We start from the raw sequence: 14,875 nt of genomic DNA, 5'->3' as shown, positions 1-14,875 counted from the left end.
GGCGCTGCCGGGCCCGCCTGGAGCTGTGCTGCCGGCGGGAACCGAGGCCACCACGGCCCCGCACGTCTGGGGGCGCCGGCCGGAACCCCGACTGAGCCCTCGCATGGGGGTGGGGGGCCCTCGGGGTGCCTCCGGGCCAGCCTGCCTGCACCCCTTCCTCAAGGCCCGAATGTCGTCCACTGGGTGCCGTCGGAGAGATACGAGGTCCCCACCACACACACACACACTGCGCAGGCGCACACCAGCCATTTCCCCCCGCCCGGCTGGACTGGATCCGGAAAGCCCGCTACCCCCGCCCCCCGGGGCCGCCAGTCGCCTCTCCCTGCGGGAAGCCTGGCCCAGAGTCACACCAGGGACTTTGCCCACCCCCAAGACCCCCCCACCCCCCAGCTACACCTCAGCCCTGTGGCTTTTGTTCTTGTTTGCTTCTGTGGCATGCGGTTTGAACTCAGGACCTTGCACTATCTCAGGCATGCTTGCTCCTGGCCCCACAACTTGAGCCATACCTCCAGCCTGGCTTTATTTTATGGTTCATTGGAGGAGAATGACTTAGACTCTCATGAATTTTTCTGACCTGTCTGGCTTCAAACTTCCATTCACCAGATCTCAGCTCCTGGGTAGCTAGGGTTACAGGCTTGAATCACCAGTGCCCACCCTGGAACTCTTGATCATCCTGCATCAGTTTCCTGAATGCTGGGATTACAGGCATGTGCCACCACACCCAGCTTTAGAGAGGATTTTCTTGACCCAGGAAAAGAAGCCTTGACCCTGGCTGACCAGGACAAAGGTGAGGACAGGAGACCATGATTCAGAAAGACGAATAAAGACAAATGTGACCAATAATGGAAGGAACGCCCTGTACTTTCTAGTGTGGCTGGGATGCGCCGTCAGAAGAAGGTCTGTAGAGGCTGCATGGGGAGTGTTCTGGGTCCTCTCATAAGCCAGGGCCTCCCCACACACGTCTATGTCCCTGTCACATTCTCACAAGCCATGCCTGCCAAAGGGAAAACACAGCCCTGAAGTCTCTTGGCTCCTAACTGATTCTTCCCAGGGCAGAGAGGAAGATCCGTGGCCAGCTAAGCGACAGGGCCCTCCTCACACCACCGGCCAGGCGTCAGCAAGGGGCATTTGTCTGCCTGCGCCAGATGGGGCCCCCACCTCTGTACCACACTTGAGGCTAGGCCAGTGGTGAAAAGTCCACTTTGGGATTCTGCCCCTAGAGCTGTGTCCCACAGGGAGTTACCAAGCTCTGGGGATGCGTGTGAACGGGTCCTGAGGTGGTCACTAAAAGGCCCCAGTTCCCAGGCCTGTGTTTAGTAAGGGTCACGTGCAAGTGGGAATCACTTGGATTGCCCAGGTCCTCAATCGGAACATCTGTAGGGACTTCCAGGGTGAGTAAGGGCTCCTTCGCTCTGCGGTGAAGCTGGCCGCCCTCCCAGGGCTCCACCTAGCCAGGTGTCAGAGACAGAGGAGGAGAAGCCAGCCACTCTACTCTTCTGGCTGGAAGGCCTGGCTGCAGTGGGAGGGCCCAGGCGGGGCGGGAAGAGCGGCTGCCAGCTAGGAATCAAACCGAAAGTGCTCCGGCTGGAAGTGCCTCGGGAACACAAGCTGTCCAGCACTGGGACCCCGGAGGCTCAATTCCAGCCCCCCACCACTGCCCACAGACACCGGGCTGGGTGGGGGCAGGGGTGAAGTGCCTGCCCCCCCTCTGGGGGGGGGTCAGGGCCTCGAGCCTGGGTGCTGCCTAGCACCTGGAAGATGCCAGTGCCCTGGCTCCTGCTGTCCTTGGCGCTGGGCGGGAGCCCGGGAGTTGTCTCTCTGGAAAGGCTTGTGGGGTCTCAGGATGCAGCGCGCTGTTCTCAGGTGAGTCTGGGGTCCTTGGAGAGGGTTGGGGAGCACTCTGGGGCCCATCAAATCCTCATCTGGCTCCTGTCACCGCCACCACCTACAGAACCGCCCTGGCTGGTCCGGCAGGTGCTGAGGCAGGCAGAGAAGATGGAGAGGGGGAAGAGGGAGCTCCAGGAAGAGGGGTGTGGGAGGGGTGCGACCGAGCTTGACACCTTGGCAGGGGAGGTGCTTAGTTAGATTTGGGGGTGCATAAGCTCTTGGCTCTCCTTTCCCTCCTTCGCAGGGCCTCTCATGCCACCTCTGGGGTAAGTATTGTTACTTTTTAGCGAGAATATGGCGGGGCGGGGGGAGCTGGCCAGGACCCAGTCCTCCTCTGCCCACCCCTCTGGGGGTGGGTGGGGGCCACCAAACTGGATTCTGAGGGCCTCCAGCCGCGCCCCCCCCACTCACCCTGGGCCCGCAGATGGTGATGTGCTCTGCCTGCCTGGGGGCATCACGCGTGCGCCGGGCCCCGTGCTGGTGCCCACGCACCTGCGGACTGAGCTGGTGCTGAGATGCCACCGGGAGACCGACTGCGACCTCTGCGTGCGCGTGGCCGTGGACTTGGCCGTGCGTGGTGAGTCATCCTGCGACTGTACACACGAGCATGGGTGGGCAGGTGTGAGCACTGGGAGCCTGGCGTCCGGGTAGCACTGGGATCCTCAGTGCTGAGCACACTGGGCAAAGGATGCACAGACCAGCGTCTTCTCCCACGTAGTGGTAGAGCACTAGCTTTCAAACACTGAAGGACACCAGGCCTATAGCCAGCCCCCAGCAGTGGGGCTGACCCGGGCCTCGTGTTCCGATTCTTCCAGGGCACTGGCAAGAACCTGAAGATGAGGAAGAATCTGGAAGAGCACTTGGTGTGGAGCAGGGGGATGCTGGGAATGGTGAGAGGAGAGAGCTGGCTTACTGTCCCTCATCAGGGCTTTGCTTGTGGCCTGACTGACCCCCAGCCGTTGCTCCCAGCCCCTCTCCAGGCCCAAGTCGTGCTGTCCTTCCAGTCCTACCCCACTACCCGCTGCGTCCTGCTGGAGGTGCGCGTGCCGGCTGCCCTGGCTCAGGCTGGCCAGTCTGTGGTATGTGAAGTCGGTGTTCCCTTAACCTTCAAGGTAGTAACCTTCTGCAAAGCACATGTTCATGATCGTTCTAAGTCCTGCTTCTGATCAGAGCAGTGGGCACAGCCTCTCAGCCCACTGTGCCTCAGTGTTGCTGTCTGTAAAATGGGGATAAGATTAGTTCTACCTCAGGGCTGGGAAGGTGGCTCAGTGCTAGAGTGCTTGCCTTACATATAAGGCCCTGGGTTCCCTTCCTCAGCACCACATAAGCAGAAAAAGCCAGAAGTGGTGCTGTGGCTCAAGTGGTAGAGCGCTAGCTTTGAGCTGAAGAGTTGAGGGACAGCGCCCAGACCCAGAGTTCAGGTCCCAAGACTGGACAAAAAAAAAAAAAAATAGTCCCACCTCATTTGTGAGAAATCACCAAGCAACTTTGTGTGTTTAGTGATATGTCACTGTGGAGTTTGTTGGTGGTGACAGTGGTGCTGGGGACGGAGCTCAGCCTTGTGCATGCTAGGGAAGAAATCTAAGAATGAGCTCCATCCTCAGCTGTTGCTTTTTCTTTTGCTCTCTATCCTTTTTGTTTTTTCTTTCTGGTCCTGGGCCTTGAACTCTGGACCTGGGCTTTGTCCCAAGACTAGTGCTCTACCACTTGAGCCACATCACCTCTTCCGGCTTTTTTCTGTGGTTAATTGGAGGTGAGAGTTTCACGATCCTCATCCTCCTGAGTAGCTAGGATTACAGGCGTGAGCCACCGGTGCCCAGTGAGCCCTTGCTTTTTTTTTTTGAGGCAGGATCTCACTATGTAGCCCAGGATGACCTCAAACCCCTGAGTCCTGAGTTTACAGGCAGTTTCTACAAGACCAGCTGCTTTTTTTTTTTTTTTTTTTTGTCCAAGACTAGAACTTGAACTTGGTATCCAATATTTTTGCTCATTGGCTGGCACTCTGCCATAAGAGCCATGACTCCAAACCCTCATTATGACTTTAATTTCTCTATCCCTGATGACAGCTCAAGTCACATAACTTTTTACAGACGTTATCTGCTGTGCAATTTCCTTTGTAAATGCTGTTAAATATTTCACCACTGTGAATAAAAGAGGGGGTCAAGGGGGTCAAGCAGCTCACCTCCATAATCCCAGCTACTCAGGAGGCTGAGAGTGGGCATCTTTGCTTTGTTCTTGATTTTAGCAGAAATGGTTGTAGTTTTTCCCCATTCAGTATGATGTTGGCTATTTGTTTGTCATATATAGCCTAGCCTTTATTGTTTTAAGGAATGTTCCTTCTAATCCTAAACTGCTTTCTGGGCTTGAACTCAGGGTCTGGGCACTGTCCCTGAGCTTCTTTTGCTCAAGGCTAGCACTGTGCCACTTGAGCCACAGCGCCACTTCCGGCTTTTTTCTTTTTGCTTATGTGGTGCTGAGGAATCGAACCCAGGGCCTCAGGCATGCAAGGCAAGCGCTCTACCACTGAGCCACCTTCCCAGCTCCCTCATTTCCATTTCCTGGAGTTCATTTTGGTAATTTTTTTGTTTTGTTGTTTTGTTGTTGTTGTTGTTTGCTGGACCTGGGGCTTGAACTCGGAGCCTGGGTGCTGTCCCTGAGCCTCTTGGTGCTCAAGGCTAGCGCTCTACCACTTGAACCACAGTGCTACTTCTGGCTTTTTCTTTTTTATTTTTTGTCGGTCGTGGGGCTTGAACTCTGGGCCTGGGCGCTGTCCCTCAGCTCTTCAGCTCAAGGCGAGCGCTCTACCACTTGAGCTACAGCGCCACTTCCGGTTTTCTGGTGGTTTATTGGAGATAGGAGTCTCACGGTCTTTCTTGCCCGGGCTGGCTTTGAACCACGATCCTCAGATCTCAGCCTCCTGAGTAGCTAGGATTACAGGCGTGAGCCACCAGCGCCCGGCTACTTCTGGCTTTTTCTAAGTAGTTTATTGGAGATAAGAGTTTCACAGACTTTTCTGCACAGGCTAGCTTTGAACTGTGATCCTCAGGTCTCAGCCTCCTGAGTAGCTAGGATTACTTACAGGTGTGAACACAGGCACCCAGCATGATCAATATTTTTTCATATGATCGGAGGCACATGGGCATTGTGCCTTTGTGTTTCTCTCCTAAGAGTATCCTCCTTTGCTCTCACTGTGTGAACTTTACTATTCCCTGGTGCATTTTATTTATTTATTTAATTTATTATTTGGTTGTGGGGCTTGAACTCTGGGCCTGGGTGCTGTCTCTGAGCTCTTCAGCTCAAGGCCAGTGCTCTACCACTTGAACCACAGTGCCACTTCTGGTTTTCTGGTGGTTCATTGGAGATAAGAGTCATGGACTTTTCTGCCTGGGGTCGACTTCGAACTGTGATCCTCAGATCTCAGCCTCCTGAGTAGCTAGGATTACAGATGTGAACCACTGGCACCCAGCTTGGACAGAAGATATTTTGACTTAAACTGGGGCCCTGTGGCAGGAGTGTGTGTGTGTGTGTGTGTGCGTGTGTGTGTGTGTGCGCACACGCGCACATGCCCACGCGTGTGTCCATACTGAGGCTTGAATTCAGGGCTTGTGCTCTCTCTTGGCTTTTTGGCTCAAGGCCAAAGCTTTCGTGGTGGATCTCAAGCTATGTAGTTATTGCTTGCAGATGGGCTAGGGCAGCTGGTGAGCACACAGATGAGACCAAAGCCTCTGACTTTGGGGCTCCCACCACCGGTCCTCTACCAGCAGGCCTCCACCACCCCTCTCCTCACAGGGCTCTGTAGTGTTTGACTGCTTTGAGGCTGCTCTGGGGGCTGAGGTGCGAATCTGGTCCTACACTCAGCCCAGATATCAAAAGGAACTGAACCTCACACAACAGCTGCCTGGTGAGTCCCCCCAAACTCTGAGAGCCCCCAAGTCCTGGCCTCTCTGATCTCTGTCCCCTCCGGCCTCTTCCCTGGTGGGCACCAGGTCTGTCTGTCAGGGAGACACTGGAGCTGGTACTTCCTCAGTCGGTCAGTTCCTGTGCTGGCCCCCAGGCCCTGGGGGGGGGGCTGTGTGCATTGCATGGATGTGGGTGGTATTTAGGGGACAGGGAGCCCTTCCCAATACTTCCTGTAGGTCAGTTTGCTGCCTTCTTTTCCTTGGTCCCCGCCCCACTGGAGGCTTTTCTGTGATCTCTCCCCAGACTGCAGGGGTCTTCAAGTCCGGGACAGCATCCAGAACTGCAGGGGTAGGGGCCTGGGCTGGGGCGGGGGGCAGGGCTGGAGTTCCCCCCAGGGACCCTTGGAGTTGGCTCCAGCTCCGGGCTGCCACATCCCGGCTCACTGAGCTCTTCATTCATTCATCACACTCCCATTTCAGTAGCTGCTAAGTCTCTGTGAGGCATTGAGACATTCAGATGAATGTCACCTTCTTTGCTTTCTTTCTTTTCTTTTCTTTTTTTTTTTTTTTGTCGGTCCTGGGGCTTGAACTCCAGGCCTGGGCACTGTCCTTCAGCTCTTCAGCTGAAGGCGAGCGCTCTACCACTTGAGCCACAGCGCCACTTCTGGTTTTCGGGTGGTTCATTGGAGATAACAGTCTCATGGTCTTTCCTGCTGAGGCTGGCTTGGAACTGGGGTCCTCAGATCTCAGCTTCCTGAGCAGCTGGGGTTGCAGGTGTGCCTCCCCTGCCTGCTCAGTGCAGTTAGCGGTTACCTATGTATACACTTGTGTAACAGGAATAACACGATAGGAACACTGTGATGTTGCTTCAACTATTCAGACTTTTTCAACCTCATTTTGTTTTTGGTTCCTCAAACTTGGCTTGTCTGTTTGGCAATCCATAAAGACCACTCAGCTCAATAATACATACATTGCTTCCCTATTCGACAGCTCTTAACTGAGTGATTATTAGGCATGGCCATAGACCCTGGACATAAAATAATCAACAGACTTACAAAACGTTCCTTACAGAGCTGGAGGGGGCAGGCTGGGGAAGGGATAAGGGAAGACACAGTAAACACGGAGCCATGAAGAACACAGTAAGTCAGATGATGACTGGCGTGACGGGGAGAGAGGGGTGGGAAAGTGGGGAGCAGCACCAGTGTGAACATCTCCCCACGGTGCAGGATATATTTGAGAGACAAGGATTCCATGCAGAGAGAGAAGCCAGTGCAAAGGTCCTGAGGCAGGAATGTGTCATGTGGAGAAGAATGATAAGGCCAGTGTGTGTGACGGAGTAATCAAGGGCACAGGTTGTAGGAGAGGAATTTAGGGATTCGTGGCCACTAGGGTGGGTAAGGCCTTGGCAGCTTTCGGAAGGACTCTAGGTTTCATTCAGAGTAGGGGCAAGGTCTGGATGGAGCTGGGGACGCGGTCTCAGGCCTGCAGGGGCCTCCTAGTCTAAGGAGCTTGATGGACATCTCAAGGGCTAGACACCTCGATTTGGGTCTGCATAAAGGTGAAGGGAGTGTCCCCAGCCCTCTGTCCATCCTTCTTCCAGCCCTGCCCTGGCTCAATGTGTCTGCAGACGGTGATGACGTGCGTCTGGTGCTGGACGTCTCTGAGGAGCAGCGCTTCGGCCTCTTACTGTACTGGAGTCAGGTCCAGGGCACCTCCAAGCCTTTGTGGCACAGAAACCTGGTGAGGACTCTCCCACCCCAAGTTCATGTCCCCCTCAGCCAGTGTCCAGGCGAACGATGCGTGCGCACAGCACGAACGGACCCGTGAAGAACAACCAAAGCCAGGGAACACGGATGGAGAGCTCCCTGCTGGATGGAGAGCTCCCTGCTGGTGTCCTCCTCCTTAGCTTCCCCTTCTTCCTCTATCTCCAACTTTCCTCCTCTGATTCCTCCCACAGACCGGACCTCAGAATATTACTTTGAGCCATACAGACCTGGTTCCCTGCCTCTGCATTCAGGTAAGAGCAGAAGCCAGCTGAGTGCCAGGGGAGAGGCCTGGGAACTTGGTGAGGGGGTGCCTGCCCCCACTTTTTTCCTGTTGGTTGAGGGGCTTGAACTCTGGGCCTGGGCGCTGTCCCTAAGCTCTTCAGCTCAAGACAAACGCTCTACCACGTGAGCCACAGCACCACTTCCGGTTTTCTGGTGATTAATTGGAGATAAGAGTCTCATGGACTCTCCTGCCCGGGCTGGCTTTGAACCATGATCCTCAGATCTCAGCCTTCTGAGTAGCTGGGATTACAGGCGTGAGCTACGTGCACCCGCTGCTTCTACTTTCCTTGTCTCATCATTCTGAATATTCTCCCTTGAGGTGGAGATGATATACCCTTTCTCCCTCAGGTGACCAGTGGCACTGTATCTCCCCCTCCCCCGTCCTGGGTGTCCTGTGCCTTTTGCCCATTATGTGCCTAAATGCTCTCCTGGTCTCTATCCACGGCACTCCTACTTAGGACTCAGGACCCCTCAAGTATCCTCTCCTCCTCTGATTCCCTCTGTGCTCCTGTTTGGGTAGAACATATGGCTGGCTTCAATCCCTTCTCTTGCCATTTGCTGTCTATTTAACCTCTCTGAGCCCAGTTCCTTCCAGTGAAATAGGGTGTGATATCACCAGCCGCACAGGCCGCCATGAGAGGCGTGAGCTTTCCTACATCCACTCGCTTGTCTCTCTCTGACTGTGTATGCATCCAGCGAGTCTTCGGGTCCCATTCATTTGGCCTCTAGCATTATTGTCTCATTCTCTTTCTTCCTCCTCTCCATCTCCGTTAATTTGGGGCCTCTCCCACCTCTTCTCTCCACCTTCCTTCTCTGGTATTCTGGTTCTGTTCTGGCTTCCTGGTGTTCCCTCTGTACAGGAAGGAATAGTCTGTCCCAATTAGACCTTTCCCACTCTATTCTCCTCAAGATTCCCCTTATAGCGGATCTGTTATATCGGATGGAGTACTGATCAGGCTACACTCACTCTTCCCTTTGCTCTTCCCAAATGCCTGCACCCCTTTTCTATACAGCCAGATCTCCCAACGCACTTCACCTCTTTTCCAAAGCCCCCAACTCAACTACTTGGCCTCCCCCAGCTCCTACCCCACTTGTTATTCTGCTCCCCTTTCTTGTCTATTAATATTACTTCCTCTCATATTGGAGCTCTCCTCCTCCTCTTCCTCCTCCTCCTTTCTTCAGTCATAGGGCTTGAACTCAGGGCTTGAGCTCTTTTGCTCAAGGTTAGCACTCTACCACTTTGAGCCACAGCACCACTTCTGATTTTTTAAAATGTTTTTAAAAAGTATCAAAGCAGCTTTCATTGATAACGTTTGAGTTTTGAGTAGTTAATTGTAGATAAGAGTCTCGTGGGGACTTTTCTGCCTGGGCTGGCTTCAAACTGTGATCCTTAGATTTCAGCCTCTCGACTAGCTAGGATTACAGACATGAGCCACCAGCACCCAGCCTTTCATTTCTTCTTGTACGAAATAGCTATACAATAAATTTTTGGAAATGAGTGACCAATTTGCTAATTTATTTATATATTTTAACTGTGACTTTGTGATTTCCCTAAAGGCAAGCAGATCATATATAACTGAAATGCAATAATTTTATCAGAGCCTCACAATAAAGTGAGTGCTCACTGTTTGGTGAACAAATGAATGAATGAACCTCTACTTCCAAACACAATGACAGGACCCAGAGCACATATCCAGGAAATATTTACTGTAGCTTAACTGTCATTGCTTATTAACAATAAGTATTCTGAGGGCTGGGAAGGTGGCTCAGTGGTAGAGTGCTTGCCTTGCATGCCTGAGGCCCTGGGTTCAATTCCTCAGCACCACATAAGCAAAAAAGAAAAAAGCCAAAAGTGGCACTGTGGCTCAAGTGGTAGAGCGCTAGCCTTGAGCTGAAGAGCTGAGGGACAGGCCCCGGGCCAGAGTTCAGGCCCCACAACCAGACCCCCCCACAAAAAAAGTATTCTGATTAAAGCTTTAATGAAGCAATATACTATCTGGAATGCTTACACAGGGCTAAGCAGGTGCCAGGTGCTCTTAAAAATCTCACTGAAAGAATGAATGGGTCCTTGTCGAACTAGCACAGTACCAAGCACATAGTAGGTACCCACAAAGTGAGAATGAAAGCAGAGTGAATTAAAATGAAAACCGTCTACCATCCCTTATGCGTACCGTCCTAAGACGCACAGTAAGCCCTCACAAAGATGTTGCTGGCGCCTGGTGAAGTGTTTGCTGAAAGGCTAAAATTTCCATCCATTGCAAAGGCAGGGTCCTTTACTCGCTTGGGAAATGAGGCTTGTGAAGATCCCACTGTCAGGCCCAGGGCCCGGCCCGGCCTGGCCTGGTGCAAGATTGGATGGGTTGAATTGAACTGAGCCTTTTTCCTCTCCAGGTATGGCCCTTGGAGCCCGACTCAGTCAGAACCGGCTTCTGCCCTTTCAGGCAAGGTGAGTGATCCGTGTCCTCCCACCCCCCGACCTGCTGACTGGGAGGACAGGAAGGTGGCGTCTTGACCCTGGTCCTCGGCTGCAGATCCCCGGGCGCACCGCAACCTCTGGCGCGCAGCCCGTCTCCGCCTGCTGCCCCCGCGGAGCTGGAAGCTGGAGGCGCCTTGTTCGCTGCAGGCCGAGGTAGTGCTGTGCTGGCAGGCCCCAGGCCCAGGCCCCTGCCAGCCACTGGTCCCGCCCGTGCCCCCGGAGAATGTCACTGTGAATGTAAGTCAGGCAGGGCCCTGGATGGGTCGAGGGAAGGCGATGTGGGCAGCTCTCTCATGCTCTGTTCTCTGTCTTCCACAGAAGGTCCGTGAGCTCCCATTGCTGAAGGACCACCCCAACATCTGTGTCCAGGTCCGGATGTGGTGCTAGAACCCTGGGTGGGGGGGTCCTGCCCAGACCCACCCACTCCAGTCACTGTCCTCTGCACCCACTTTATTCCTGGGTCCCCTTTCTTTTTGAGTATTCCACCGTTCACTGTGGCACCAGCTGAACTAAACCAATCCATGCCCCTGCTCTCATAGAACCCATGTTTCTAATGGAGAAAGGCAAATCACAATAGCATAGTAAGTACATGAAGCAGGATGGCAATCTACTGTTTACAGAGCTAATGTTAAACTTGAATACCAGGCTCATACCTGTAACCCTAGCTACTAAGGAGGCTGGGATCCGAGGATTAAGGTTCAAAGCCAGCATGGGCAGTAAAGTTCATGAGACTATCTCAATTAAGCACCAAAAAGCTGGAAGTGGAGCTGTGGCTCAAGTGATAGAGTGCTCACCTTGAGCACAAAAGCTCAGGGACAGTGAGCACCCAGGCCCTGGGTTCAAGCCCCAAGATCACCAATACTAAGATAAAAGGTAAAGGGAGAAGGGAAGATAGGCTAACAATTTCCCATGGATGGTCAGGTGAGAAGGGATCTTCTCTTCTGTTATAAAGTGCTTGAGTCAGACATGAAAAGATCTTTAAGGTGGCTAAGGTTCATTAGCTGAGCTGAGCCTGAGAAACATGGGGTGTCCCCAGCCTTCAACCCGAACCTGCAGCCAGCCTCAGGTCCCGAGCACACAACCAGCCCGACAGGATTCCCTTTGCCTGCTCCCTTTATTCCCACCTTCTGGCCCTAGCTCTTGCTTTTCCTACTGCCCCTGAGCCTGCCCCTTCCAAGCAGGTAAGCAACTGGGAGAAGCTGCAGCTCCAGGAATGCCCGTGGGCTGGTGAGTGTGGGCTGAACCTCCCTGGAACGGGGCCACTCTAGTAAGGTGAACCCTGGAAGTCCCGGCCCCTGTAGGGGGAAGGGTGTTGAGTGCTGGGTATTGCTCAGAGTGGCCTGTCACTCCTCCCAGACTCCCTGGGGCCCCTCAAGGATGATGTGTTACTGGTGGAGACCCGAGGCCCACAGGACAACAGATCACTCTGTGCTTTGGAACCCCACGGCTGTACCCCACTGCCCAGCAGGGCCTCCACGGTGAGAGCCAAGAAACCTTCCCTCCATTGACTTCTCAGCTCCAATTTCCTGCACTGGGCCTTGTGGCTGTAGTATGGGTGTGCGTGACTCGGCCCCGGCCACTGCTCAGTGGTCTCTCGAGTCTCCCGGCTCGCCCTTCCCTAGGCAGTTCTGCCAAGAAGCAGCTGGTGCTCACCTCCGAGTGCCACCCCCGGTGACAGCTTCCCATCCCTTGGCTTGGCAGAGGGCAGCTCGCCTTGGAGAGCAGTTGCTGCAAGACCTGCATTCAGGCCAATGTCTGCAGGTAGGTAGGTGGCAGCCGTGCCCCGATGCCCAACCACCATAAAGCAGGGTTAAAACAGGATTATTTGTGCTTGCTTCTTGTTTAAGGCCTGAGGAGTTAAAGGTAGACTAAGCGTAGCCCTGGCCTAAGGAGCTCAGTAAATGGATAACCACACCCACAGGCACTAAGGGTTGGGCTCCAGAGAAAGTTTCAAGGATCTCTTCCTGTGGGCTGGATTTGACATGGAGAAAGTCAGAAAGAAGGACAGACAACGGTTGGAGCAAAGACAGAGTAGCTGTGAGAGACCTGCTGTGAGAAAGATCATAGTTGAGAATTTGGAGATCAAGTTGGTCAGAAACTGGTGGTGTTGATCACCAGGCTAACGGCTCTGGACTTGGTTATTTGTCTTGCAGTTGTGGGCTGATGACCTGGGAGCCCTGTGGGCCTGCCCCATGGACAAATGTGAGTAGTACAAGGACTGCTCTGCCTTGGCGTACCAGAGCTAGAATCATGACGGGCACCAATCTTGGGGTAGTACATGCAATGGCCTTTATCCTTCTTTGGACTCAGATAAATCAGAGAATTATTCCTTTATTCAGGCAAAAAATTAATAATAATACAAGAACTTGCAGAGATTTTGGAATCACTGAAAAGATACAATCTGCCTCATCAATAGAAGTTTAAAAGGATAGAAGCTGAAAAATAAGTTGCACTCAGTAAGAATAAGCTCCTGATGACTTACAGACTGTGTGAACTTACAACAGGATGAGCTCTTGAAGCACTGTGAAGTGTTCAGTGCTGCAAAACCACAGTAGAGCCTGACCCAGTGGGATGAGGGGTTCAAGGAAGGTCTTCAGCTGTGCTCTGAAGGCTGAGCTAAGCCAAGGGAACAGCAGTGCATTTTTGTGAAGCCTGTGGGGTTTATTTTTGGGGAAGTCCAAGGGCCACGCTGTGGCTGACTCGTGGGTCTTGGGCGGCATGCATGTCATCCTGACACCAAGATATCATGACACAAGGAATTGGGTTTCGTGTCTAGAAGGATTTTTTTTTTTGGTCAGGTGTGGGGCTTGAACTTGGGGCCTAGGCACTGTCCCCAAACTTCTTTGTGCTCAAGGCTAATACTCTACTATTTGAGCCACAGCAGCAAGTTAACTGGAGATAACAGTCTCACAGGAACCTTTTTTTCCCTGTTGGCTTCAAACCAATCCTCAGATCTCAGCCTCCTGAGTAACTCAGATTATAGGCATGAGCCACCAGCACCCAGTTTAGAAGGAATTAAACTTACACTGTGTGTGTGTGTGTGTGTGTGTGTGTGTGTGTGTGTTTTGCTGGTAGTGGGGCTTGAACTCAGGGTCTCATTCTCTTGACTTTTTTCTGCTCAAAATGGTATAGTGTACTACTTGAGCCACACCTCCACTAATGGCTTTTTGCTGGTTCGTTGGAGAGAAAAGTCTCACAGGTTGGCTTCAAACTTCCATCCTCAGATCTTAGCCTCCTGATTAGATAGGATTACCATCATTCAGCTTAAAGCCTGTACTTTTTTTTTTTTTTTTTTTGGGTCCAGTCGTGGAGCCTGAACTCTGGGCCTGGGCACTGTCCCTCAGCTCTTCAGCCCAAGGCTAGTGCTCTACCACTTGAGCCACAGTGCCACTTCTGGCTTTTTTCTTTTTGCTTATGTGGTGCTGAGGAATCGAACCCAGGGCCTCAGGCATGCAAGGCAAGGGCTCTTACCACTGAGCCACTTTCCCAGCCTCTAAAGCCTGTACTTTTTAAAAGATCTCTGGTACTGCCATTCAGTGGATGGATTGGAGGCAACGGTGGAGCTGGGATCCCAGTTAGGCTGTTGTACTCATGGAAGACAGTAAAGTCAAGTACCCAGAAACTCTAGGCTTAGCTGACATTTGAACACTAGCAACATTTGAACACTTGGCATTTTGCTAAGTGCTTTAAGTGCAACTTTTACACGTGGTAGTATCATCATCCCAACTTTGCAGATGTGAGCCTGGCAGGAAGTGAAGTCACTTACCCAAGGTCACACAATAGATGGAGCTGTTTGTGCACAGGCTATGACACTATGTGCTGTGGACTTTGGGCAAATCACTTTGTTTCTCAGGGCTTCTGTTTTTTTCTCCTGTGCAAGGAGGTTTCCTTTTTTCTATTATTATTATTATTGGTGGGGAGGGAGGTATAAGGGCTTGCTTGAACTCAGGGCCTGGATGCTGTCCCTTAGGGCTTTTGCTCAAGGGTGGTGCTCTACTGCTTGAGCTGTACTATTGAATTTTCTTTTTTTTGTGATTAATTGGAGAAAATGGAGTTGGCTTCCAACTGTGATCCTCACATCTCAGCCTCTTGAGCAGCTAGGGTTCCAGGCTTGAGCCACTGATTAGGCTTAAAGTGTAAGATTTCTAACTAGCCTGGCCTCTGCCCTGGGTCTCCCAGACATCCACAGGCGCTGGGCCCTCGTGTGGCTGGCCTGCCTGCTCATTGCTGCTGTGCTTTTCCTCTTCTTCCTCCTCAAAAAGGATCGCATGAAACGTGAGTGCTTCCCTGACCCCTGTGCCCAGGGGGGCTGGCACAGAGGGGCCCAGAGTGCGGGAGGGAAGGCGCGGGTCCCCCGCTGCCCCTCTCCCCTCACAGGGTGGCGGGGGCTCTGGGAGCAGGATGAGCGCTTGGGGGGTGAGTGTGTGCCGGGGAGGGGAGGGGGCCCGGCGGGACAGTCCGGCTCACGGCCGCCTTTTCCTCTTTTCTCCCCAGCCGCGGCCACCAGGGGCCGCGCGGCTCTGCTCCTCCACTCGGCGGACAGCGCGGGCTTCGAGCGCGCGGTG

At 53.1% G+C, this 14,875-nt stretch overlaps 2 protein-coding genes across 2 annotated transcripts in view; both read left to right on the top strand.

Moving 5' to 3' along the window:
* Il17re (interleukin 17 receptor E) overlaps positions 1–1,175 on the top strand; it is a 9,754-nt gene extending 8,579 nt beyond the window's left edge. The window contains 1 exon segment of the mRNA XM_013010346.1: positions 1,052–1,175. Coding sequence (XP_012865800.1) covers positions 1,052–1,175 — 124 coding nt within the window.
* Positions 1,176–1,728: 553 nt separating this feature from the next.
* The window catches only part of Il17rc (interleukin 17 receptor C), a 25,137-nt gene continuing 11,990 nt past the window's right edge, over positions 1,729–14,875 (top strand). Inside the window, exons 1-18 of the mRNA XM_013010345.1 lie at positions 1,729–1,863; positions 2,132–2,153; positions 2,312–2,464; positions 2,703–2,777; positions 2,857–2,966; positions 5,677–5,788; positions 6,091–6,135; positions 7,387–7,526; positions 7,744–7,803; positions 10,226–10,280; positions 10,366–10,547; positions 10,629–10,679; positions 11,492–11,537; positions 11,667–11,788; positions 12,012–12,071; positions 12,464–12,512; positions 14,490–14,585; positions 14,805–14,872. Of these exons, the coding sequence (XP_012865799.1) occupies positions 1,759–1,863; positions 2,132–2,153; positions 2,312–2,464; positions 2,703–2,777; positions 2,857–2,966; positions 5,677–5,788; positions 6,091–6,135; positions 7,387–7,526; positions 7,744–7,803; positions 10,226–10,280; positions 10,366–10,547; positions 10,629–10,679; positions 11,492–11,537; positions 11,667–11,788; positions 12,012–12,071; positions 12,464–12,512; positions 14,490–14,585; positions 14,805–14,872 (1,551 nt within the window). The 5' untranslated portion in view covers positions 1,729–1,758. The remainder of the gene's footprint in view (positions 1,864–2,131; positions 2,154–2,311; positions 2,465–2,702; positions 2,778–2,856; positions 2,967–5,676; positions 5,789–6,090; positions 6,136–7,386; positions 7,527–7,743; positions 7,804–10,225; positions 10,281–10,365; positions 10,548–10,628; positions 10,680–11,491; positions 11,538–11,666; positions 11,789–12,011; positions 12,072–12,463; positions 12,513–14,489; positions 14,586–14,804; positions 14,873–14,875) is intronic.

Source organism: Dipodomys ordii, unplaced genomic scaffold, assembly GCF_000151885.1.
Source record: "Dipodomys ordii isolate 6190 unplaced genomic scaffold, Dord_2.0 Scaffold12, whole genome shotgun sequence".
Classification (NCBI taxonomy): domain Eukaryota; kingdom Metazoa; phylum Chordata; class Mammalia; order Rodentia; family Heteromyidae; genus Dipodomys; species Dipodomys ordii.
This window is presented reverse-complemented; position numbering and strand designations above follow the sequence as displayed.